A 25509-nucleotide genomic window follows, 5' to 3' on the forward strand; every position below is an offset into this window, starting at 1 on the left:
TAACATGATTAGACACGAGCTCATTTTGGTGATTCAGCTGAGGTGTTGAACCCTGTGTGGAGGTTGTTCAGCGTAGCCCCTCGTCATCCTGGCGGGGTGTGAGCAGTGTCGTTGTGTGTTCATCAGCACTTGGATGCACTTTCCAGGGTCTGTGTCATAAGGCTTGACTTTTTGGTGTCCAGGCCCTCTGTCCTGGGTGTCTGTGGGCAAGTGGTGTGTGCTTTATTTCATATCTAACTGCATTTGTCACTGGGTGGATACTTTGGACTGTTGTCAGTGTTATCTGAACCTTTTATTTTGCTTTCCCTGCCTCTACGGCCGAGAATTCTCATACCCTCCAAATATCCTTATTACTCATCATCCACATCCCATTGCTGAGCGTCCTTTGGAAAAGCTGGGCTTTCCAGCTGACTGGGAGCCCGTGGGGGGAAGGACAAGCCCTTTTTCTACGTGCTCACACCTAAATTATTTTTGATGGGACTTGAATTTCTCGGAGCAGGTGCCCCAGGACTGACAGCTGGCACCACACGCCGCGGTATCACAACAGTGGCCGGGGAAAATGTGCTGCAGATGGCAGGGGCAGCTTTCCCCTGCGAGCTGGGAGGCATTGAGGGAGCAATAAGAAGAGCTGTCAAAGTGGTACCATGCCTAAATGGTTCTTTTCCCCCAGAAGAAATTTCATACTGCCCTTGTATATGCTGATTGTCCTTCAGTGAAACCTAAGTGCTCTTTCTTGTTTTGAAAAGAGTGCTTGCTTTAAAGCTGGACAGGATCCATCCCATCAGAATATGCCTAGAAGTGGAATTTGGCAATAGTCCTGTTTCTATTCTCTAGCTGATGGGTGGCTGTCAGACTGCATGAATAAATTTGGTGTCTGGAGGAAGTAATGGTGTATATAATCCCAGTGCTTTAGGAGCAGCACTTGACACTCTCTCATTTCTTTATAGAGCTTGATCTGCATACAAAATGTGTGGTGGATGTGGATGCAAACAAGGTTATTCTTCATCCTGTAAACACCAACCTATCAAAAGGAGATGCCAGGTAAGATTTTTTGAATTAGGAAGGTCGGGTTTCGTAAATTAAATATGAGCCTAACAACTAGGAAATGTAGGCCTTGATAGAAAGCTTTCAGTTTAAAAAATAATATATATTCTTTCCACAGTGTAATTGCCATCATCCATAAAATAAGGCTGATTTTGTCACGCTGGGAAGTTGCTTTGAAAACCTTGTGCTTTCTGCATTTGCTTCCTGCTCTCAACAATGTTCTAGTGGTTAATGGGTCCATGAACTATTTCACTTTTTTTCTCATAATGCTGTTATGAAAAACAGGAGAAATTTAAATCTGCAAAGTAATTTGAGCGGGCCCCAGTTTGTCATTTGGGGATGAAATTAATTTTCACAGTTATTTTCTCATAATGGGTCATGGTGTAAGAAGGGGAATGGGAACACGTTGGAGAGGTTTAGCTCCAGGAGTTTCTTGACAGTGGGGCATTCCATGCATCAAAAATCCTTGGAAAAGTGAGTAAGGGTAGGGATCAGTTCATGTCAGAACAAATCCGTTAAACTACTGTGAAACTGAAAAGTCATGTAATAATTGATAGAGTTAAGGTTGTGACTGTTTAATTTATTGCTTGGTGCAAGGGGAGGAAATGAAAAAATGTGTGCATGAAACAAAATAACAGGGGTGCAGGAAAAGGCAAAACCTGTTACTGGATATCTACAATCATCTGTTTTCCGGGGAAAAAAAGGAAGAGGTAAGGGTAAAAGTAAAAAGTAAGGGTAACAGAAAGGAGAAAAAAACCCCAGTTAAACACATAGAAGAACTTTGTTTAAATTTTCATGTGAAGCTGAACTGTATATCAGTCGTCAGTAGAAGTATTCATTAACTGATCTCTCATAATTCAAACCCAAATGGTAGTAAATGGAAAAGCAAAGAGATCATCAGGTGAAATATTTACTTTCTATTGTCATTAGCTGAGAGATTTATTACAGACAGTGGGACTGGAACTTTAATAAGTTACTTAAAATCAAACAGGCTGTGTGTGTGTGGGGGGGTGTTTTTGTTTGTGTCGGTATCCACCTCCTCCAGAAACACGTGTATTGTTCAGCTGCCAAAAACCTGCGTTGATTTGAGCCTTTAAAACAGCTAAAAATGGCAGGAAATTGAGATTCTCAGAAGCTGAGTCGGCCACAGCTGGATTAAAAATGTTACTCATAGTTTCTCTAAAACGTGGCAACCAGTCAAATGCATGGTTTATACTCCCTAATATTTTTTTAAAAACGTTCATAGAGCAAACACATCATGCAAATCATGCCCCTTGGCAAGGGAGGGATGGGTTGGCAGTGGCGTTGAGGTCCCAGACAAGGTGGTGAGCTCAGTGTGAGAATCCAGCCTGGGAGAGCAAAGAATACTTCATTTGCATCCTCACAAATAGCCATTGCTAATCTAGGCAGGAAGCATAGGAAAGTTATATGGGGTGATTTAATAGCAGAGGGAAATGTGGAGGCCCATGAACTGCACTAAAGTTTTGCCTGCAGACGGTGAGACGACATATCTCAAAAATATAATCTCAGAAACACAGTTGGGTTTGGAACAGGGTCCTGTCCAGCATATCATACCCTTGGGAGGCTGCTGCTGAATTGTCTTGGCTTCTGCAGCTCCATCAGAGGAGTCTTAAATATCAGCTCAAGGAAAAGGTTAATCTTAGTTACAGGTTTTCTAAGTTTTGGGGGTGAATTCACCCTCAGGTTCTGCTTCCGTTTTTAGATCCATCAACTACTTTTCCTTGTGTTACAAAATCATTCCTTCTGATTTCAGACTTTTCTAGTGTCTAAAGTGAGCTGGAGGAGTTCTGGCAAACACAGAGTACTCTTCACAGGGAAAAGAAAAGTAAATAATGCCGTAAATACACTGTTTAGGTGCTCCCAAGGCAGGGCAGGTTTGAAAACCTTAAGAGCTTTCCTTTGTTTCTCATTAAGATGCCAAAGTCAATTTGGGAACTGGGAAAAGAATTTTAGAAACAGAACTCTGCGCTGTCACATCCCCACTTGTCATGACTCAGCCGTGCTCTGGCAGGGAGTGACATTTGGAAAAACAACCCATGACTTTTGGAAATACGCTTTTTTTTTTCCCCCCACTTCATCATTTCTGGGAGAAACCAAGTCTGGGAGATGGGTGGGTGTGTAAATAAATACCCCAGCTTGGGGTGTTTGGGGCCTGACTGCTGGAGGTAGCAAATTGTGTCGATATAATTACCACTGAAACGTTTTCAGGTCTTCAGGAAAGTGTCTCCACTGTTTCAGAAGTGGCGTTAAAAATTAAGGAATGTTTTGAAAATCCAGGTGGTAACTGATGGACCTCATTTTCTCTATGAACTGAATATATTATTTACACATTTCTCTAGAGACTTGAGGGTTAATAAGTAGCTGTAAAACACTCTTAAAAAAGAAGTCCCTTTTCATATGGCTTCAAAAATCTGGCATTCTCTTGTTATTCCTTAACCAAGAAATGGCCTTTCCTGAGCTGGAGCAAGGCAGCAGTTATTTTATTGAGCAATCCTTGATGGGCTTGTGCAGGTTTCAGTAACCTGATCACGTACAAAAGATCAATTTTTAAATCTGTGTATGACCTCCAGGCTTTGCTACTAACCTTGGCCTATTGGGGGGTGGGTTTGGTTGAGCTGAGTGAAAATTAAAATTACACTGTGTGGAAACGGTCAGGCTTTTCTTTAGCTGCTTTCACAAAATTATTTGTGGCAGAGCTTTGAGTTTTGTCACAATTTTCCCCAGATGACCTTTGATGTAAATGAAAATATCCCCTCTTGAGGATGTGTGAACCTCCAGGATGGATAATATCATTAGCATGACTTGTCCCCTCTTTTGTTTGCCCTTGCTGAGCTGTCTGTTCTCTGCTCTCCCTGTTGCAAAGGTCAAGGCTAAAGTTCCTTTATCAACTCAAGGTTTACTCTGTGCTGCAAAGATTACTCACAGCATTATTGCTTGGTGGCTGGGGCTTGGGAGAGGGTGTGAACTCATTTTGATTGAAGTGAATAGATAAGTCCTGGGCAACAATTGGAATGTTTATAGGAATTAATTTTTTTGGAAAATCTCCAAACAGACTCTAATTACTCCAGGTTCCTTTACAGCCATTTTTTTTTTTAACTATCAATTTGCTTGTGCTGTAATTTTGTATTTCCCAAACAAAACCTCATAAAAAGACTTGATTTTTTTTTTTGACAGGTCAGACAAAGAAGTTTTATTATATCTTGCAGGCATAACTGTAATTGATGTGTAAGTCATATGAGCTCAGAGATCAGTTGTGTATTAGTCTGGCACAGGCCTATGAATCAGCCTTGATATTTGTAAAGCAAAGCATTCATTAAATCTGCCCAACAAACCACCTCTGAGCCTTTTTATTAAGAGAAAATGCTTAAAAATGAAACAAGTGCTGACTTCACTGTACTTTTGTTGCACTTGGAGGTTTCTAGCTGCTTTCCCTCTTGTTTTGCAGAACAGAGGTTCCAAAGACTGGCACAGGGTAAAAACTCTTCCAAGGAGTGAGTGCAGCTAAATGAAGCTGACAAGTGTGTTAAACCAGGCTGGGTTTTTCCTTTTCAGCTATTGTAATGTCTTTATAATTACTGCTTTGTAGTAGATAATTCAATAAATGAGGATATTTTTTAAAGATTTGCTTTTAAGGTATCTGTTTCTGGATTAAAACCGGTTTGCTTTTGTATACCCACACAGACAACGCTTTTGGTCGTGAAGTTGTGATGTTTAAACTCAGTTTGGTTGTTTTTAAGGAGTTCTGGAAATGGAGAAGGGGTGTGTTATTATCTTAGACGTGAGGATTTTTGTAGCCTTGCAGCAGCTGAGCTTGATGATTCCTGCTTTGAGGAGGAACTGGATGAAGCCCAAGTATATTTTACTTAAAAAGGAATATTTTTATAAGATTCTTCTGCCATTCCAGTTCCCATTTTCTTTCCAAGACAAATGACAGCTCTGGAGAAGGTTGTGGGGAGATGGGGCTTGGAGCAGCCTGGGGTAGTGGAAGGTCTCCCTGCCCATTGGCAGGGGGTTGGAATGGGATGAGCTTTAAGGACCCCTCCCACCCAAACCATTCTAGGATTCAAGCAGATAATAAATTGCTGATTTCAGGTGAGTGCTGGAATTCAGGGAGTGGTTGGGTTGAAATGAACAGCCCAGTGTGTTAAAATTTTCCATAGTTTGTCTTCGGACTGAAGTTTTTTCTTCTTACAAAGAACCTCTTAATCCTTTTAAAGAAGAAATGAAGATTAGGACCAATTCTGGCAAAGATTTAGATATTGAAAAAATGCTGCCAGAAAACAAGTATTGGAGTCTCAAGGACTAAGCAACCTTAGTTGTTTTGAAGGGTTAAGTGTGAAGCGGACGAATGGTAACAAACACATGGAATTTTAAATTTAAAAACAAATAGAACGGGGTGTCCTTGCAAACCCACACGAGCTCCCTGCTCCCCTCTAGCCAGGAATCTTGTGATGTGGAGGCAGGAGCATGTGGAGAGGCAGGATAAGCTCCTGCTTGGCACAGCCTGGGCAGTTACACAAGGCTGGGGCTGCACAGAGCAAGGTGAAGCCGCCTTTCACCTGCCTGGGATGTGTGGGAGACTCCTTAGCGTGACTCAAGGACTTCCCTTAAAGCTGCCTAAAAGCTGAAAATAAGTCCTGACTTACCAGGTCTTGCTGTGGGGAGCATTGCAGACCTCGTGCTCCCTTGGTAAGAATGGAAAATGCTCATTTTACTGTGGAAGTGACTGAATAATGAGGTGGCAAAACATGCATGTAAATTTATTTCTTTTGCCAAAATTATAAATAAGGGAGTGTGTTGGTTGGGGAAAGTGTATATTAAGTGAAAAACACTAATTATAAATTAAAAGTATCTCTTTTTGTGATGTGACAAAGCATATATATCACATATTTTAGTGAACTGTACAAGTAATATATATGCAATGGCAGGCAAAAATCCCAGTTAAAGGAAGGTTTGGCAAAAGTTGAAAACATCATAATCCTCTTTATCTGTGTTATAGTATCTTACAATTTTTGCACAATGAGTCAGTTCTTGTGTCTTCCAAAGCAGCATGCAGGGAGTCAAGGTGCCTAGAGAGGAAATGCTGACATGATATAGGGGTTATTGTATATGCAGACAGATATGAACTGGAGAAGCTGATTGGTGGGAGTAACCAGGAAAATTTTGAGTTTTAAAAAATGGTAGCAGGAGCATGCAGGAGTGCACACTTCAATTCTACCCCAGGAAAGAATGTGCATCATCAGAAAACGAGGCAGATCTGTGAAGGCGGTGCTATATATGGAATTAATCTGCTGAAATCCATGCCCCAAGAAAACAGCAAGAGGCAATTACTGGTGTATATAGTCATGGAAAAATGCCCACATTTTCTTGAAAATGCCCCAGGATCCTGCCTGATGTTAGGCAAGAACCACTTGGAGAGCTGCCTCGTCTTAGTCCATGTTTTCTGTGTGTCCCCAGCTGTTCGTGCATTTTACTGAGAAGTATCAGCTGTTGGACTCAGCCAGAAATTGAATGTTGAGCTCAGTGAACCATTTGCAGGCTGTGGTACACTTGCTGTTTGACAGCAAAGCAATTTTAAGGAAAGAAATATTATTGTCTTTGAAGATGGGTGCAAACTGATTGCATTGCACGTGGCTTTGCTTCTCCGTATCTTTCCTGGCATTGTGTTAATTCCTGCTGTGCTGGACTGGTTGGGATGGGAACAATTCAGATTAGGATGTGTGGGGAGGACACACTGTGTTACCTCCTTACACTGAGGGGGAATGGCTTCCTGCAGGAGTGAGGGTTCACTCTAACACATAAAACTCTGAGAATTAAATTTCTGGGTTAGATGTTCCTTCAGCATTGTCTTCCAGCAGACACATTTGTGCAGCATTTCATAATGCAGTTCCAGGAAGTCACGGGGGGAGGGAATGTGTTTATATTCCCAAGACTGATAGCTGACATCCAGAAGAAAGGGAAGTTTGCCCCTCTGGATATCCAAACTGGTGTTTTGTGGGCACAAACCAGCTCACAGGAAGTTCATATCTGCAAAAACAGTGCTTTGAGATTTTCCTGCACAGCTGTTTTGCATCTCTGTGTACAAATCTTGTTTCACTTGTTCTGTAAAATTATAGTTGTTTCTGAAGAGCTCCCTCAAGTAGGTATTTCTTGTTTTTATTGATCAAGTGACTGAACAGGCTAAATAAGTTTGAAGAGAGGGAAAAAATAAGCCTCATTTAAAATGGACAGAGTAATTTAAATGTGTGAAAGAAATTATGTTAAAAACATTGCTTTTTCAGTATGTTATCAGAGTTTATTTTGTAGGAAGTTGTATTAAACCTATATGATGGAGTATACTCTATAAACTTGTGCCAGGGGAGGTTTAGGTTGAATGTTGGGAACATTTTCTTCATTAGAAGGGTTGTCCAGCCCTGGCACAGCTGCCCAGGGCAGGGGTGGAGTCCCCATCCCTGGAGGGATTTAAAAGCCCTGTGGATGTGGCACTTGGGGACATGGGTTAGTGGTGGCCTTGGCAGTGCTGGGGGATGGTTGGACTTGATGAGCTCAGAGAGCTTTTCCAACCTAAATAATTCTATGATTCCTTGTGCATTAAAGCCAGACTGCATCCAACTGCCAGTCATCTATTTTACTCAAAAATGCCTTCTGATATAAAATATATTTTAGTAAATAGCTCTGAGTTGCTGCAGTACCTAGAAATCATTTTGTTAGAAGTGTGAAGGTCATCTGTTTGTCCTGGTAAGATTTTAAATCAAGGAGGAGTCAGGACAGACAAAGCATGGAGTTGATGTCCCAAGGACGGGGCTCTGTTACTGCACCTCCAGAGGCTTTAGTTGCACAAGGGAGGAATTAATTTGCTCAAGGAGGTGAATGCTTGTCATATAAAATACTTATCTTGTGTAAAATGGAGAAGTGGGAGTTCTGCCAGGAGAGAAGGGGGTTGCTGCACTTCCAAGTTGTGCTTTTGAGGAAGTGTGTTTGCTACAACTCGTGTGCTTTGCCTGGAGTAGGAAAGCGAAAATGCAAGATAGAAACCCTCCCTTAATTTTTGTGGTGGACAAAAAGTAAACAGAACTTTGAATCCTGCTTGCCTGTGTCAATGTGCTTAAAAAAAAAGACCTGTAGCCCATTTTGTATTGCTCAAGAAAATAAATAGTGAGGCTTGTGTTAACAGTTTCTTTTATAGCCGATTCCCTTCCCACCAGCTGGGTCACACCTATTTAATTCTACCTTTTTTATGGCACACATAGTCATGGCTAATTAGGATTGTCTGGTTTTTTATAAACTCTGTGCCCATGTGGCAAATGAAAACTACTCTTTTAACATGAGCCATATCCCCTTGAAATGAGAACTGGGTGGCCACCTCATTAGTAGGAATCATCGTTGGCCCCCTCATATTCCTTGGCTGAACATCAAAGAAGCATTTTTGATCTTGTTGCTGGTTTGACCAAGTCATTAATAACCTGCTAATTTGAGAGGAAGAGCAAACAGATGAAAAATTAATTTGGTTCACGTGTCGTGTGATCTGAAGTAAAACCTTCAGCTTGTGCTCTATTGATTGCTAACCTCTGGTACTTTTTCTCCTTAAAACCCAAAACATTTGTGAAGTACCTGCGGCCGTAAATCTTCATTAATTTGCAAGCTTTTAATAGACTGTGCACCCTTAGCATTGTTGACCTGCTTGCAGGCAGCACTTGGAAGTTGGTGGTGATAGTTGCTAAGCAGCCTGTCCTTCAGGAAAACTCCTCTGGATTTGGCAAAGGCTTTTCACTGGGAGTTATCTGAGGATTGGACTTCTGCTCCAAACAGAAAGTCATCTGTAGTCCCTTCCCACCTCTAAGTGGTATCAGCAGTAGGGGCCAGTTCCCAGAGTTGGGTTGTTTTCTTGAAAACCCCCAACACAACCACAAAACAAAACCAAAACCCTCTTGGTGGCATATTGAAGACATTAGGATGAACATGTTTAGTTTTTGAGTGGAATGTAGCTTTTATTTAACTCTCTGTAGCAATGTTGAGAGAACTGTCAACAGTTTTGGTTTTCAAGCCGACCTATATCTGAAGCTTCCAGTAGCAGGTCGTTGAAGCTTCAAGGAGAAGCTTCAATGTGTTAATTGTTTCCTTGACTTGTTAAACCTACAAGCTAACACAGACAAATCCATTTGCTTTAAGAAGAGTCGCTTGGAATTTGGCTCAGTGTCAATCTTTTTCTGGACTTGGCTTCCAGTGGAATTAGGATTTGACCCAGTGCTTTCCAGTTCAACCCAATGGCTTTTTTAACTTTGCTGCAATGTAGCTTTATCTCTTGTGAAAATAATTTAAAAGGGCATAACATTTGATTTGATTGTAGTAATTGTTTGAAATCAAGTCAAAACTCTGAAAGTATGAAAATAAGGAAATTACACCCAACAAATTACCCTGTGCTACTCTGAGAGCGTGAGCTGAAGAGAGGCAATGAAAGCTGAGCTTTAAGTTTGAAATATTTCTTTTCTGTGTCGATCTAATATGTGAACAGAAGACCTAAAGTCATTAAAGTATATTTAATTATATCAAATCAAGAAAGACAGGGGACTGACCTCATGGCCATCAGCTGTGGGAGAAGTACACAAGGACAGAGAAAAAAATATTCTGAGGGAATGTTGTAGCTGTGAGTGTTTATGTGAAGTTATTTCATCTTAATTTCCAACTCTGGAATAATAATGCTTGTTGAGGTAAGACTATAAAAGGGCTTTGGCTGTCAGAATGGTGTTGAATAATTCTGCTGCAGGCTGAAGGATTATTTCAGTGGCTGGAGCTGCTGGATTCTGTGGAAGGGCATAGATGCAGTTCAGGAACAGCTTTTAAAACCTCGGCGCTGGAAGGCGTTTGGAGCGTCAGTGAGTACCTGGCACTGTCAGTGACTATGTGGCACCTTCAGGGAGCTCTCATCCCTGTCAAATAAGTTCACATCAATTCTTAGAACAGAACTTAAAATTTATATATATGTATATAAGACTGGTTTTATGCCCACCAATCTTGTTTTGAGGGTATTCGAGATTAAACACCAAAATCTTGATCTCAGACTAATATGATTATGAGAACAGAACAAGATACAAGAGGGTATTTCTTGCCATCCAACGTGATTGATTGATAATAACCAGAATAACTTTGTTTGTGCTGAACAATTCTAATGCTCTTTGCTTTGATGTGTCCCTCAAGCTAATTTGAAATAAGATAATCTGAATGTTCAGGGCTGAGCATGTGTGGCAGGACATGGTTTGATGCTTTCTTGAGGAGATGGATAAATGCCTCATCATATTACCAGTGATTTTATGCTCAAATAGAATACACAGGTAGAAAATATCACATATAGTCTTCTAATTTCCTTAATTTTTGAAAATGGAATATAAAACTGCCAGGGTTTCTTTCCTAAATTATTTATGGTTTATTATGGAAAACAAAGTAAAGGAGAAACCTTGTACCTCTTTGTGTCCTGAGGAACTTAGAACAAGTTTTTGGAGTTACTTGAGCGCATCAGTTTGAGGTAATTTGTCTTTTTTTGCTGTAGTGGTGTTGATTTTTGGGATGGCACTGTTGCACTTGATGCTCCCTTACATTTAAGGGGATTATTCTGACTCTGCCACAAGCTCTGTAAAGTCTAAAATAAAACTACTGAATAAGTAAACTAATGAGAAACTAATGAAACAAGAGGAACTTGTTTCTGTGTGTCTTTGTTACAGTAAGGTGAGAACACTGAAAATGCTGTAGCAGCTCAAGATTTGCTTCAATATGTGATATTCTTTTACCTATTTGAATTTCAGTAGATGGGGAAAACGTAACAGGCCTGTTTGTTCTCCTCCTTCTCTGAGGAGAAATCAATCCTCAATACCTTGTAGGTATTTTGTTTTTTGTTTTGCATGAGCTGGGGCTGCAGGAATGCTGCATCTGCTGCTCTTGCATGGGCAGCACCCTTCCCTCTGGCTTGGAATGTCTGTCCTTCCTAAAAAGAAGCTCTGGAAGTATGGCTGTGTATGGCCTCCTCCTAAAAGGAGCACTGAATCTTTTTGTTGATGGTATTGCAGATTTAGAAGTACCAAATCAGCAAACTATCCTCCCCTGGTTGTAATTTGCATTAAAATAACTCGTATCTTTATCTATTCATTTGGTGTGGAGCAGGACAAAGTGAGGATATAAATTTGGCTTCCTGTGCAGTGCTGTGGGATAAGTGTTGCATCCTGTGCTGTGGGAGTACGTGAAATAAAATAACATTTTAATTAGCACTTTGAAGTTCATGGCATAGACTTTGATAAGCATAGGCTTTGATAAGCATAGACCATCTTACAAAGCTGCAAAGCCTAATTATTGGATCAGTGCTCCTTTGAGGAGGGAAGCAGTCAGGTTAAGGAGTGATTTTTTGACTAAATGAGTGTAAAGGAAGAGGTCTGGATTTGCAAGATATCAGGAGAGGAAGGATGGACTTCACTGAGAGCAGTGGCTGCACAAGGGGATTTAGGTTTTGCCTCAGCTCTACCATATCCTTCTTATCTGACTGTGGGACAGACACCGCAGATTCCTCTCTTCCATTTCGAGCTCTGAAATAAATCTAGCATTTTTAACATTTTTTTGGTTGATATCTAGTCCAAGAAGGGTTTTATTGTTTGGAATGGTGGCTTTTTATTGTTTGAGTAGGGTGGTTTTTGGTTTGTTCTTTGTCGTTGTTGTCTTGGGGGTTTTTGTGTTTGGGGTTTTTTTTGGTCTCCCTTCAGCAAGAAGCTTCCTGTGCTGGTGTATAATTAATCAGGTCACATCACTTAGTGGGACCAGAACTCAGGGCCTCTATATTGTGGTGGTGACGTAAGGAAACCCTATATCTTAATGTGTATTGTCTGAGGTTCTTAGGCTGCTCCACTTACTTGAATTTTCAGCCTTTTGGAAAGCACAATAGCATTTTCTTCCTTTCTCCTCAGGGTCTGTAGACTCCTGCCAGCATTTTGTTCTGTCTTTCAGCAGTTGCAGCCTCACTGTGCTGATCAGATAAATGAACTGAAGGAACAGGATATCCACCCAGCTTTATCTGAACACTCCTGCAGTGACGAGCACTTCCAGCTCTCTGAATTTTTTAAAGCGTTACTTGCCTGTGTTTATGATCTGAATTTTATTTATACTTGGTAACAAATGTTATCACTTCTAAAAAATTATGTAATATGAACAACTCCAATCAAAATTTACCTCTGATCAAACTGAGGGCTGGGTTAGATGGGGTATTCGGAAGAAGTTCTTGGATCTGAGGGTGGTGAGGCCCTGACACAGGTTGCCCAGAGAAGCTGTGGCTGCCCCTGGGTCCCTGGAAGTGTTCAAGGCAAGGATGGATGGGGCTTGGAGCAACCTGGGCTAGTGGAAGGTGTCCCTGCCCATGGCAGGGGGTTGGAGCAGGGTGAGCTTTAAGGTCCCTTTCCACCCAAACCATTTTAGGATTCTATGGCTGTGACATTATCCATCGTTTTATTCTTCTGTCCAATATTTTCTTGGTATAAAGGCTCTTCTGTCTACTCCTCTGAGCTCTTTGACTGGTATTTGTCACCAGCCTTTGTCTGATAGCCCACATATTTCTTGTTTCTTCCCAAAAATGCACCTAGAGATAATGGCTTTGCAGAGTTTGCAGCCATGGTACCACAGGAAGGAAAAATTACAATGTGCTGAACAGGAACAGAAACACTTCAGAGGCATGAGGGGATAAAAACCCAAAAGACAAAGAAAAAGCACAATGCAGGTTTTGTGGCAGAGAAGAGAGAAATAAAGATGGTTCTGGGAGGAAACAATTATCTGGTTGTTTTACTTATGTGCTGAAACCACATATATACCAGATGAGGCTACAAACATCTCTGCTGCCTGCAAATTATCTCAGTACCTGCTCTGCCCACAACAGTAAATAGATTGTGCAGTAACTTTGTGCTAAAACCTTCCATCCTTGTTCCACTCCAGCCTGTGCAACTGCTCTCTGCAGAGTTTTCACACGTGGTTATTATCTCTTCCTGTCACCACTGAGATATCTTTCTTTGCTGCTGCTAAGAGTTTAACTGAATTGCAGGAGGAGCTCTGGCAAGTTCCCAGTGCAGGAATTAGGGAACTGTGGCAGGTTCACGTGGACTGTGAGTGATACAGGGCAAGCTCAATTCTGCTTGCTGAATAATTACTGCAACACTTGGACACAGGTTTGGAAGGAGGCATAGGATGGTCCTCCAGGACCCAATCTCTGGTGACAATAATTCTCATGGATAAGTAGTGAGGCATTTTACTTGTGAAGGTGACACAAGGTGAAGCTGGTAGAGCTCTCTGATAGTGTGTGATGCATAGCCTGCTACAACTTCTTGCCAATTGCTGTGAGCCTTTTGAATCATGGAATGGTTTTGGCTGGAAGGGACCTTAAAGATCATCTCTTTCCAACCCCCTACCAGGGGCCGGGACACTTTCCACTAGCCCAGGTTGCTCCAAGCCCCAACCAACCTGGCCTTGGATATTTCCAGGGATGGGGCAGCCACAGTTTCTCTGGGGAAGCTGTGTCAGGGCCTCACCATGCTCAGAGTCAAGAATTCCTTCCCAATATCCCATCTGTCCCTGCCCTCTGGCAGTGGGAATCCATTCCCCCTTGTCCTGTCCCTCCATCCCTTGTCCAAAGTTCCACTCCAGTTCTTCTGGAACCCCTTTAGGCACTGGAAGGGGCTCTCAGCCCTCCCTGGATCTTTGTCTTCTCCAGGTGAACACCCCCAGCTCTCCCAGCCTGGCTCCAGAGCAGAGGGGCTCCAGTCCTTGGAGCATCTCCATGGCCTCCTCTGGACTCACTCCAGCAGCTCCACACCCTTCTTGTGTTGGGATCCCCAGAGCTGGAGGCAGTTCTGCAGGTGGGGTCTCACCTGAACAAGGCAGAGGAGCAGAATCCCCTCCCTTGACCTGCTGGTCCCACTCCTTTGGCTGCAACCCAGGATGCAGTTGGCTTTGTGGGCCAAGACTATTTTGTAATCAAGCATTTCCTCATACATTTATTTTCCTTGTCTTCTAGTCCCTGTTCATGTTTCTTAGGTGATACTTTCCCAGGTCAGGTCATGCCAACAACCCCCTTCCAGAAGATGTTGCTGATGTTCTGCTCACTCAGCAGTGAGCAGGGCTGTTTTGTTGAGCAGGGAGATCAGGTGGCTGCCTCCAGGTTGCAGATCTGAGAGGCAGTGGAGCCCTGGAATATTTTGGAGTTGCTGCTGTAGTGCTGGCAGGCTTACTCATGGCACTCTTAAACACAGTGATGTGGAGTCAGACTGGTTGAGGCTGGAAGGGGCCTCTGGAGTTATCTGCTCCAACCCTCCTGCTCAGGCAGGGTCTCCTGGAGCTGTTTATTCAGAATTATGTCCAGATGTTTTTTTTTAATATCTTCAGAGCTAATTTATGTAGCTCTCTGTACATTAATAAAACCCTAAGTTGTTTGTATACTGTTGAGGGATGACCTGATTCCGAGTGGTACCATTTGGAATACACCTGCCTTGCTGAAATGTGGGAACTAAGCTGACAGAACTCAATATAAATACCAGCTGTCACTGTGTAATTGTGGCCATAATTAATATGTTTGAAAGTGAGAGACAGGTTCGTTTTCGAGGCAGTGGTGATGTCAGCAGTTAATTGTACCTTCATTTGCGAGAGGTTATTTGGCTACAAGTCTGTACCTTTTGGTAAATTATATTTAGCAGAACATCCATCCAGAAACTATAAAAATTAATCACAGCTACTCAATGTTCATCTTGAATAATTCTTTTCTAAATGAAAACTTAGTTGAGACCTCATGTTGAAGAGGTACCCAGAGAAATTCCACTTCAAGCAGTGCCGAGTATTTCTTGTGCTTTGGCTGTTGGCTGCTTTGGCTTCTGGGGACACAAGCTTTGAAGGTTGTCCTTTGTCCTGAAAAGTCATGGATTTTTAAAATTATTTTTGCTTTCCTTCAGTCATTTGGGGAAGATCTTGCCTGAGTTTTGGGGTAATTCTAGGCTGGTCTTCAGCACATTATTGGTTACAACCTTTACTAAAATTTGCCAGACACGCTCCACATTACCATGGATTTTGAAACAACATTTTTCCTTACATTTTGAACATGAACTACTACTTGGATCCTTGCACCTTGGCAATGGCAGATATAGGATATAGGTAAAGTGGCTTTTAAGTGATCCAGACCTGCATAGGTAACAAATTCATCACCCCACGTGATGGATTGAAACAGCTGCCATTGCACAGCCAATCCAGAGGGGATTTATACAGAATTTTACACTTTCTAAAATATACTGGTATTTATTGGATGAACTGCATCCTAAAAAAACCCCACAGTGTGCCCCATAATAGTTGCTTCTCATAGTATCCAGAGGCATAAATGCTTAGATCTTTTTGCTGAGTATTGGATGGATGCTTGCAGAGTGAAATCCACACCTCCAAAATCTTGTATTATAAAAATCATATAAGGAAAAATGTTAGATAAGAGAAGGCATAATTTGAACATAGGCACTGCAGGTAAGGTAGGAAGGTGAGTGTTGAAGAGCTCGTGGTCATGCCTGTGCCTTATACTTGCTGTGAATTTTGGCAGATATAATTCCAAAGGCTTCACTGGCACTAACAAGTTCTAAAGCTGTTGCCAAGTTGCATAAAAGTCATTAAGCCTTGTTTATTGTCAGGATTAATGCTTAGCAAGAGCTTGATTCCTTAGGGAAAAGTATTGAAATCCATCCTTGCAGAAAAATGAAGTTAATTTTTATCACAAAAGAAAGTAACTTGACAACTTAGTCTGTCCTGGCATCTTTAGGCCAACAAGAAACTAATTACAGCATAATTGTGGTTTCTCCTGCTGTTGTCCCATCTGGATACAGTAGTTTATAAAATATTATAAAAATGGATGAAATGGCTATAAATTGAAAATCTTTGCTGTTTTGCAAATGACTGTGCTTGGAATTAGGAGTGGAGTTTTTGAGCAAGTTTTTAATCTCCATTTGCATGGGATTGTAATGAAATATAATGAGTTTATATTTAGACTTGAAAATCTACTCAAAAAGGAGGAAAAATCTTATGTTGAAACAGCTACTTAATTTTTTATTGTGATTTGAAGCATGTCATTTGAAGGCCTTTTAAAACCTATTTATAAATCAGATTCTCTTAGCATACAGTACCAAAGGCAGTATGGAAAATGAGTAATAATGGCAGGAGTACAGTATAAGATGCTTGTTCTCCCTTAAAAGGAGATCTTGAGTTTATTATTTGAATTCCAAGTCACTGGAGCCTGTTCTTACGGGAGTCTTTTGCCACTGATGCTTTAGGGAATCTTTTTCTTTGCTAAACCAACTGAATATATTCAAATTATGGCTTCTCCTGTGAGGCTCCTTTGCAGCTTTTTTTCTACTAGTTAATGTAAGAAGAAAAATCATACCAATGGTGCACCTGAATTTGGGGGAGAGAGGGTTTCCTCTATGTCTTAAACCTTCCTCTTTAAGGTTTTTTTGAGTGGCAGATGGGAAGGGACCCTGAAATGGCCTTGAGAACTCCCTTTAGAGTGACCTCGTGCTGTTGCCATGGTGTTGTCTCTGCCCAGGAAGAGCCCAGTGCCCGAGACTTGCTCTCAGCACAAAGCAGACTTGTCCAAATGGACAGTTATCTATTGCTGCATGATTTGTAGGGATGGAGGGCCTGGAGTCGTCATAAAGGATAAAGAAAAATCCATTGGAAGTGGGTTTTGTGCTTGCAAGTTGGAGGCTTGTTCTGGAAGTGCCTTTTTTCCCCCCTTCCCAGTCTTCTCTTTACCCTTTTACACAGGGAATGTGCTGTACAAACATGGGTAAGCAAACTGAGCTGGATCAGAGTGGAATATATTGAATTATGGAATGGTTTGAGTTGGAAGGGACCTAAAATCTCATCCAGTTCTACCCCCTTCCATGGGCAGGGACACCTTCCACTAGCCCAGGTTCCTCCAAGCCCTGTCCAGCCTGGCCTTGGACACTTCCAGGGATGGGGCAGCAACAGCTTCACTGGGCAACCTGTGCCAGGGCCTCACCATCCTCACAGCCAAGAATTTCTTCCTAGAACATCCATTGAAGATGCACACCATGTTTAGGTATTATTTTAAAATATTATTATTTAACAGAAAAAGGGGTAGGGAAATCTGTTTAGAACCCTCAGTAGGACTATTGCTGCCCTCAGTAAAAATTAAACAGAAAATTCTTATTCACAAGAGAAATCATGGAACAGAATCCAAGAATGGTTTGGGTTGGAAGGGATCTTAAAGCTCATCTTGTTCCACCCCCTGCCATGGGCAGGGACACCTTCCACTATCCCAGGTTGCTCCAAGCCCTGTCCAACCTGACCTTGGACACTTCCAGGGATGGGGCAGCCACAGCTTCTCTGGGCAGCCAAATCTGAAGTATTTTGGGGAGCACAGTTCTCATTCCTGCTGAGACAGAGTTCTTGTCTGGCAAGACAGCTGCCAAGGAAGCTGAGTGAGATGAGTTACTGATTTTATGGGTTACAATCAGTTGTTGAATTCAGCAGAGTAGCTGTAACTCCACACTGGTGTGTTCTTAGTCCTGTGCTGAGTCTGAGTAGCACTTTTCCACCCCTGAGCTGCTGAATGCAAGGTCTTTATTTAAGTTCCAGAAGGCCAACCCCAAACTTGATCACTTCCTAGGAGGCATCAGAAAGCAGCATCTTCTGTCCTCTTGGGTGAACCTCCCTTTTTTGGATGCACGGTGTTTCTGGCCTGATGTTCCTGCCTCTGTGACCACAGATGCTATTAATGTTTTATTAATTTTGAAGTATCACAGAGCCATTAATTACTTCACCAAGCACTTGGAGTATTTGATGGAATCAGTGGACAGAAACAACTACAATTGTCTGCTGGCTGACAATTCTTCCTGGAGCTGTAAAATAGCTGCAAGTCCTGGGGTTTTCTTTTAGCCCTCTTAGAAGATTTACTTTGCCATTTATCACTTGAAACAATCCAGCCACAGGGAACTTCAAAGTGACTTTGCCTCTACAGGCAGAGTAGGTTCCTTTCTGTAAACACTCACTTTCCACGGCTCGAATTCTTTAAAAGCATCTTTATTAAGAATCACCTTTTAATGCTGTGTCCTGCAGTTTGACAGTGTGTATGTTCCTCCTGGGTTGTGCTGTGGGGAACTAAACTAATCTTTCTATGTCCTTAAAAAGTTGGACAGGGTGGATTGAATTGGATTTTTGTGGGTTTTTTGTTTGTTTGTTTGTTTTTTAATGTTTCTACATGCTATAACTTTTTTTATTCCTGGTAATTACTCACGGGCCTTGCACGCAGAACCAACAATGCATATATAATGTGTTTATCTCATGAATCACTGCTTCAAAATAGTTTATTCTGTTTCATCAGGTTTTTAATTAGCAGTGATTGAGGATCTGATGCAGATCAAAATATTTTTGATCATCTAAGACTGCATATTGCAGTGAGAGATGTACTGCTGGTAACTGCTGTGGTGTCAGCAGCAAAGTAATGCTGGTGTAACATAGCTCACTTCAACTCTGAATCCTGCAGGGCAAACAGGGGGCAATGGAGTTGTTTGAAATGACAAAGATATTTTCTAGCAGTCTGAGTGATTAATTATTCTGTATTCTACCTTCTGTCCCACTGGTTTACTCATATTGTCTGCTTATCTGCTGGCACCTAAGACTGTTCTGACACTATGGACATTTTGGCTGAGAGTGTGTGCTGCTCTCATTTGGGGATTCCTCTTTAAGTGGAGTGTTGGGGCAGCTTCCTTGACAGAAATGTGAAGTGCATGTTAATAGATTATTGCCTTCTATTTAGCTAAAGACAGAAAAATAGATTTCTACCCTTTGGAATTTGAAAATTAAGCTTTTTATGGTTTTTTGGGGGGTTTTTGTTGTTTGTTCTTTTTTTTTTTTTTTTTTTTTTGCAGAAAGCATAGGGCTTGTAAAAGGTCTCTTCTGCAAAAGCGAGGCCATTTTATGTGCTGTAGCCTTGCATGTCTGCTCTTTGCCATGGCATTTTTCATCCTGGGATTTTATTGGAATAATACAGTAAAATATCTGTTCCCATGATATAAAGCAGATAGTCTTTGTCACGTAGCTTTAATCCAGGAGTATGGAATGGCTTTGTCTGCTTATCCTTTGTTTCTTGGTTCTTTTGATTTCCTTGTCGATGTGGAGAGCTCATAGAAAGGTTTGGAAGTGGAAGACACCTTGGCACTGAGGTTAAACCTGGAATCTTGAGTGTAAGATGCTGATAAGATGTAATTGTCTCATTACTAGAATTACTTTGTTTTGCTCAAATACCTCTTCACACCACAGGCTGAAGGATCATAAATCATGAAGTGTTTCACGTGCTGGAGCTACCACAGGACTTCAGTGCTTGACATGAAGTGCTGGCATCATCTTGGAAACTTGCATTGTAGGAAGGGAAGGGTATCAGAAATTTTAGGTGTATGAAAGCCTAAAACTAGAGAAATAGGAATTTATCTGAAGCATTTTAAACTGCAAAGGTTAGGAACTACTGGAACCAACTATGACAAGTTTTACACAGGCTGTGTGAGAGTGTCTGATAACCTCCTTGAGTCCTGGAATCCCAGAATGGTTTGGGCTGAAAGATCAACTAGTTCCACCCCCTGCCATGGGCAGGGACATCTTCCACTATCCCAGGCTGCTCCAGGCCCCATCCAGCCTGGCCTTGGACTCTTCCAGGGATCCAGGGACAGCCACAGCTTCTCTGGGCAACCTGTGCCAGGGTCTCACCATCCTCACAGCCAAGAATTCCTTCCCAATATCCCTTCTAAATGTGCCCTTTGGCAGTGGGAATCCATTCCCTGTGTCCTGTCCCTCCAGGCCCTTGTCCAAAGTCCCTCTCCAGCTTTCTTGGAACCCCTTTAGGCACTGGAAGGGGCTGGTTGCGTTGGTAGGAGGAGCTCCATGAACAAGCTTCAGTTGAAGGAAAAGCTTCCTCTGGGGAAAGGCAGGGCAACACATTGTTGCCAGGTCTTAAGAAATACAACCTCCTTCCTTTAGCCTTTTTTCTGAAAGCCTGAAATGCTGGACAGAATGACTTGTGCTGTGAAATTCTCTTCCTTATGTTGTCATGACAGGCAATAAAACATGGAGAGGGGAGGAGGGATAAGGAACGCTGAGCTCAGCCCCTGCTGCCAACCCACACAGCCTTGGATAAGTTAATGTTCCCCTTTCTCATATCCACACAGTGGGAACAAGGCAAGAGGCTTCCAGACACTTGTGATGCTTTTTTGTTGTTTAAAAAAATAAAGCTTCACTTTTAAATACTCTAGGTTTTGAATCATCTGCATGTTGATAGCACAGGTAGCTGAGTTAATGCCATTGAACCGGTGGACAAATGCATTCAAGACCCCAAACATTGCCTAATCTAAGGTTTATAACATTTTAATGTAGGTATTTTTTAACATCATAACTACATGATGTGATAGTTCAATAGGACATGTTTAAAACTGTAAAGCAAGTAAACTCACTGGGTTGAAATACTGCCTACCTGCTTCGTTGTATATTGGTCATTGATAGATCTCTGGGCTCATTAGTTAAACTAAACAGGGTTATTTTTATTTTATTTTATTTGCTTCAAGTACAGGGATGTTTATGTGTGTGCTTGTCTGTAGTTTTCTTTCTAATGAACTTGTGCTATGAAGGGTTGTGCTATTTGAAGGATTTTAGTATTGAATCTTTCTTTTAAGCACTCAGATTGGAAAAAATACGTTTAGCACTTGAACTTAAAAAATTTCAGTTGAAGAAGAATAAATAGCTTGGGGAGGATACTGAGAGATCTGATTTTTTTTTTCCCTCTGCTAATTTCTATTGGGTTTGCTCAGTGATTTTTAGGCAGACCAAGTCCATTGCCTCATTTCTGAAAGGAGCCTTGGACTTGACACAAGCCAGGACCCTTTGAAAGTCTCACAAAAGAGCCTGAGAGTTTAAAAATCACTCTTTTGGTATCTGACCCACTTCAACTTAAAAAAGAAAATCATATTAGGTATTCCTTGGGTTTGTAATGTGCATGCATTACAAAGGAGCTGTGGGGAATTGCAGCACTGGCAGCCTTTCAAGGAGCCTCCTACAATGCATCTTTATGCCTGTAACATATTTTCTCTTCCTTTCTTTTTGCAAGTCATGTTTTGAGCACATTTCTTTCCCTTTCAACCCTGGAAGGCAAATGTAATGTTTGAAATGCTCTGTTGTGCTTGGAGAGGCTGGACTTTCCTCTTATTCTGTGAAACAATAAATGGAAACTTGTGTGTTTGGAATTGCTCGACCCAACTCTTCCCCCGGGAGCGTTCCGTCATTAAATTGCTGATGGGAAAATTGAAGTTCAAGGGTAAAAACAGAGGTGTAAGGAGGGAGGTGTAGGCAAGGAAGGGTGTCTTCAGGTACTTGCTTTTAACATACAGCCAAACCCAAACTGTGTTTCGAAGCTCTTCTGTGTGGGCCAAGTGTCAGAATTCTTTCCAGCTCTGATTCTCAAGCGGTTCCAAAACCTGTCTCCTTTTGGCGTCAGTTCTGCCCAAAACCAGATGGCACTGAGTGCCTGGACAGTCCTGTCAGCCAAGAAGGTGATGCTGCATCCCAACATGCTGCTCCAGTCTTGCATAAATGCTAATTTATGGATTGTATGTTGGGGGAGGAGGGAGAGAACTGTGCAGATGCTCCCCCTCCATCCCTTTGGTTTATAATCGTACCACTTAAATAAAGTGCTTTATTCCCTGGAGACTGATTCCCTGGACAGTGGAACCAGCACAACAGCAGCAGTTGCTGTCATCCCTCAGTCCAGCACTACTGTCCTGGAGGCAGGACAGGTTTCCAGCAAGGATAAACAGCCTTTGCTCATTCTGTAGGGGTTGTAGTAGCAATAACTCTCATGGACAGTGCAGATGAGGAGAGCAAACCCCCCTTTGTCCTGCTGTTCAACGAAGTTTGGTAGGAGGCTGCTTAATTAATTAAGCAAAAGAAATTGGGTGTGATGACTTGGCAGTGACACTCCATCTTTAAACATCCTTTCTTCCTCCTGTGCTTAAAATAGCCCCTTAAATTTCTGTATGGCTTTATTTTTATGGGAACTAGTTCAGAAATCACAGGTTATTTGTTGCAAGAGCATGGACAATTCTAACAAGTAACAAGTAACTGTTGCTGCAGCACCTGTAGAGTGGAATTTTCTCACTCTGTCCTTGTTTTCTTGTAGCATCAAATGACCAAATTGAATATCCAGCAACTTTTCCGTGTTTGTTGTTATGCTTGGACAGTCTCATTCAATCAGCTGCATGAATGAGCATTTGAGGATTTTATAAGCCAGAATACCCAAATTATGGTAATTACACATCTTGTCTATTTTGTTATCCTGGCTGCAGGACAATAGTGAGGTTAAAGGAATACTGTCAAGGTGATGAAGGTACCAGACTGTCTCACCTAAAACCTGTCAGTTTTCTGCTGTGTCTATCTGAATACTTTGATTTTAGGATGTTCTTTCTGCATATGTGTAATTTCATGACGTTTAGAGAGAGAGAATGGGCTGAATGGGTCAAATGTGTGATGTGGAAGCTGTTTCAGCTTATTAGTTCTCAGAGTTTGTATCTTTTAAATGCTGTCAAGTAACTTGACAATCTCTAATTTTATACAATGGGTCATCTGTAATGGTTCTAGAAATTCATTGTCTCTCTACTGAGCGTGGCAAACATGCATTTAATATTGCAGAAAGCTGAACACAACAGAGAAATGGGGAAGTTTTTAGAGTATTGCTGCTTAGAAATGCCAGGGACTTTTATATGGGCTTTGCTAAATGTGGGCACGACTGTCATAAGACTAGTTTTCTCTAAAGAAAAATAATTGTATTTACAAGGCTGAGAATTTGATGCTCAAAATTAGAGGTGCTTCTAAAAATAATAATAAAAAAACCAGCAACCAAATAACCTGTTGAATAACAACAAAATTGGGTAAATTGGGTAAAAATCAGGTAAAAATCAAGCCTGTGTTCAGAAAGAACCAATAGCAGTAGCTGGGGACAGCAAAGCAAAGAGTTGAAGGCTGATTTTTTGAGGAACTCTCTGAGCTGAACATGTGATCTGATCTTTACATGAATATCCCTTTACTTCTCTTTCCTCTCATGTGTCAGCTCCTTATATTTAGTTCCTACAGTGTCCATGGGCTTTTATCTGAAAGTCTGATACTCAATTCCCTTGTGTTAAGTATTTTTTTTTTTTTTATCAAAAGAAGCTACAAGTTCTTTCCCTTTGCAAAAAAAGTGCTGAGGGAGGGAAACTTCACCCACCACTTTCAGGGCTGTGTTTTGGGGAAAACAACTGTTAACAAACTGTTTCTTTCGCAACACAGGCTTCATCCTAGAGCTGCTGACCTTGGATAGTCTCCCAACCTTCCTGCAAACTAAGGACTTTTTCTTTTTTGTTTCCTGTTGGCAGGAGGAGGAGGGGATAGCCTGGCACATCCAGAGGATTTGGTTTCAACCTGTGTTTTTGGGAGGGGGGTATGAGTGTCTTGCACTGTCACTAAAGGGTCTGCAATAGGAAGTCTGCTCTCTGTAAATGTAAATTTGTTCATTTTGGCCCTGCAGGCCCTTTAGAAAATTGTTGTGATTCTATTAAGTGGAGGGGAAAAGGATGAAAAGCATTTGTAGATGGTTTAACAGCTAAAAAACTTGACTTCTTTCTCCAGCCGTTGCCACCATGGGTTGTGTTCTTGCCAGCAAGAGCAGGGAATGTGAAAAAGGAAAGTGTGTGCAAGGCTGTTTAAAGTGATTTTTCCATGTTGTCTGCACATCTCCCTGCTCTCAGCTCTGTGCTCCAGATGAACAGACAGTGTAGTGACTCTGGGAGATAATTTTGGCTGTTGATTCTTCCCCCTCTCCCTGCTCAGTTAGGAAATGTTGGCTGCATGTCTGTGCTTTCCCTCGTGCTGCATCTCTTCAGTTTTCCTCTTTAAATACTTTCTAGCTGGCAGTGTCCAGCAAACTTCTTTGTGAAGTCATCAGTTGGGGGGTTATTATTTTTTTCTCCTCGGTTATTGCTTTTATAAATATGTGGTGGTTTATTGTGGTGGGCAAAGTGTGAGCTCTGTGGAACAGCTAATCCACAAATACTCCATAGTTTATTTTTACTGAGACCACTGGCCCGTTTTCATGCAATAACTTTCCTTCCTCTCCTTCCCATTCCCACCCTTAACTCCCACCAAAATAGAGGTTACCCATTGAAAATAGTGTTTCCTTTAGCAGCTTGTATGTGTGGGTGGGTTTTGTTTTGTAAGGAAGCAACTGAGTTGATGCATCTGCACAGTTTGGGGGAGTTACAGTCAGGAAAATGTCTACTGGGGAATGACAATGATTGAGTTTAACTGATTTATGTGGTAAAGAATTGGGGCTGCTGCCCATTTGATTTCTCTGCTTGTATCTTGTGGCCTTAAAGCTTGAATGACATCCCCCTATTTCACTAGGAAAGGATGTTAATCTTTTGGGTTTGTTTCTTCTTACAAAACATTTTATAAGGTATTTACAAGGAAGGAGAAGAGCCAACCCTCAAATTCCATGTTGTGTTCCCAGTTGGACTCTTTTTTTCAGTGACTGAGAAGCTGTTTTGTGACTCTGAGTGGATCATTCAGCTACCAGGGAATCCAGCAGTGGCAAGTTTTAGTGGAGCACATTTGATTAATAATTTTTGTTTTGTCATATTGTGTGAAAAGTTGTGTGTTTAGCATTAGATGTATCATCTTAAACTAATGGAGAATTTATTATTTGGCTTTCAGCTTCTCCAGATGGGCTGATGTCTTTTGGATTTAGAGGGTCAAGGTGTGGGTGGTTATGAGGGCAGTTGCTTCGGACTGAGAATGAGTCCTGTTCATCTGTGAAAATTCCAATATCCTCCTGTTCATTAATATAGAAGCTCTTTGTAATTCTGGATTAGCTGCAGGGACCGTTGAGCAACCTCTAAATTTCATTTAGCAGTAGCAAAGATGATGCTTTCCTTGGTGATGTGTATGTATAAAATAATTAAAAGAGATTCTTAACATACAAGTAGAAACATCTGCTTTTGTCCTTGTTTTAGGGCATTGCTGTGTGTGGTGCTAAATCACGATCTTGTCATATAAAGTGCTTTTGCATGTGCTGCCCCATATGAATTGCAGTCAAGCAGGCAACAAGTTGCATCTAAAAGCAAGATGTTGCAGTGAGAAGGGAGGCAATCTGGGAGTTCAAAGTTAGAATCCAGCAGGAACCATCCTTTGGCTCCGTTCAGTGCACATGAAAGCCTTACATCTCATCCCTGTTTATGAACACCAGCAGCTTGCTGTGTAGCTACACTTGCAGGCTAAAAATAGCTCCTTTGCAGTGCAAACTTGGCAAAGGGAGCTGAAGAGTTTATTTGATATCACCTTTCTGTGTTCCTTGTTTCAGGGAAA

General features: G+C 41.6%; 1 protein-coding gene across 3 annotated transcripts in view; it reads left to right on the plus strand.

Moving 5' to 3' along the window:
- KIF13B (kinesin family member 13B) overlaps window positions 1-25509 on the plus strand; it is a 128266-nt gene that overhangs the window by 9658 nt on the left and 93099 nt on the right. For all 3 annotated transcript variants that reach the window (XR_004356177.1, XM_032683421.1, XM_032683422.1), the window contains exon 2: window positions 948-1041. Coding sequence is in view for 2 of the 3 variants with exons in the window: in XM_032683421.1 (XP_032539312.1) it covers window positions 948-1041 (94 nt within the window). In the remaining variant the exon portion in view is untranslated. The remainder of the gene's footprint in view (window positions 1-947; window positions 1042-25509) is intronic.

The sequence above is a fragment of the Chiroxiphia lanceolata genome, chromosome 3 (assembly GCF_009829145.1).
Source record: "Chiroxiphia lanceolata isolate bChiLan1 chromosome 3, bChiLan1.pri, whole genome shotgun sequence".
Lineage (NCBI taxonomy): Eukaryota > Metazoa > Chordata > Aves > Passeriformes > Pipridae > Chiroxiphia > Chiroxiphia lanceolata.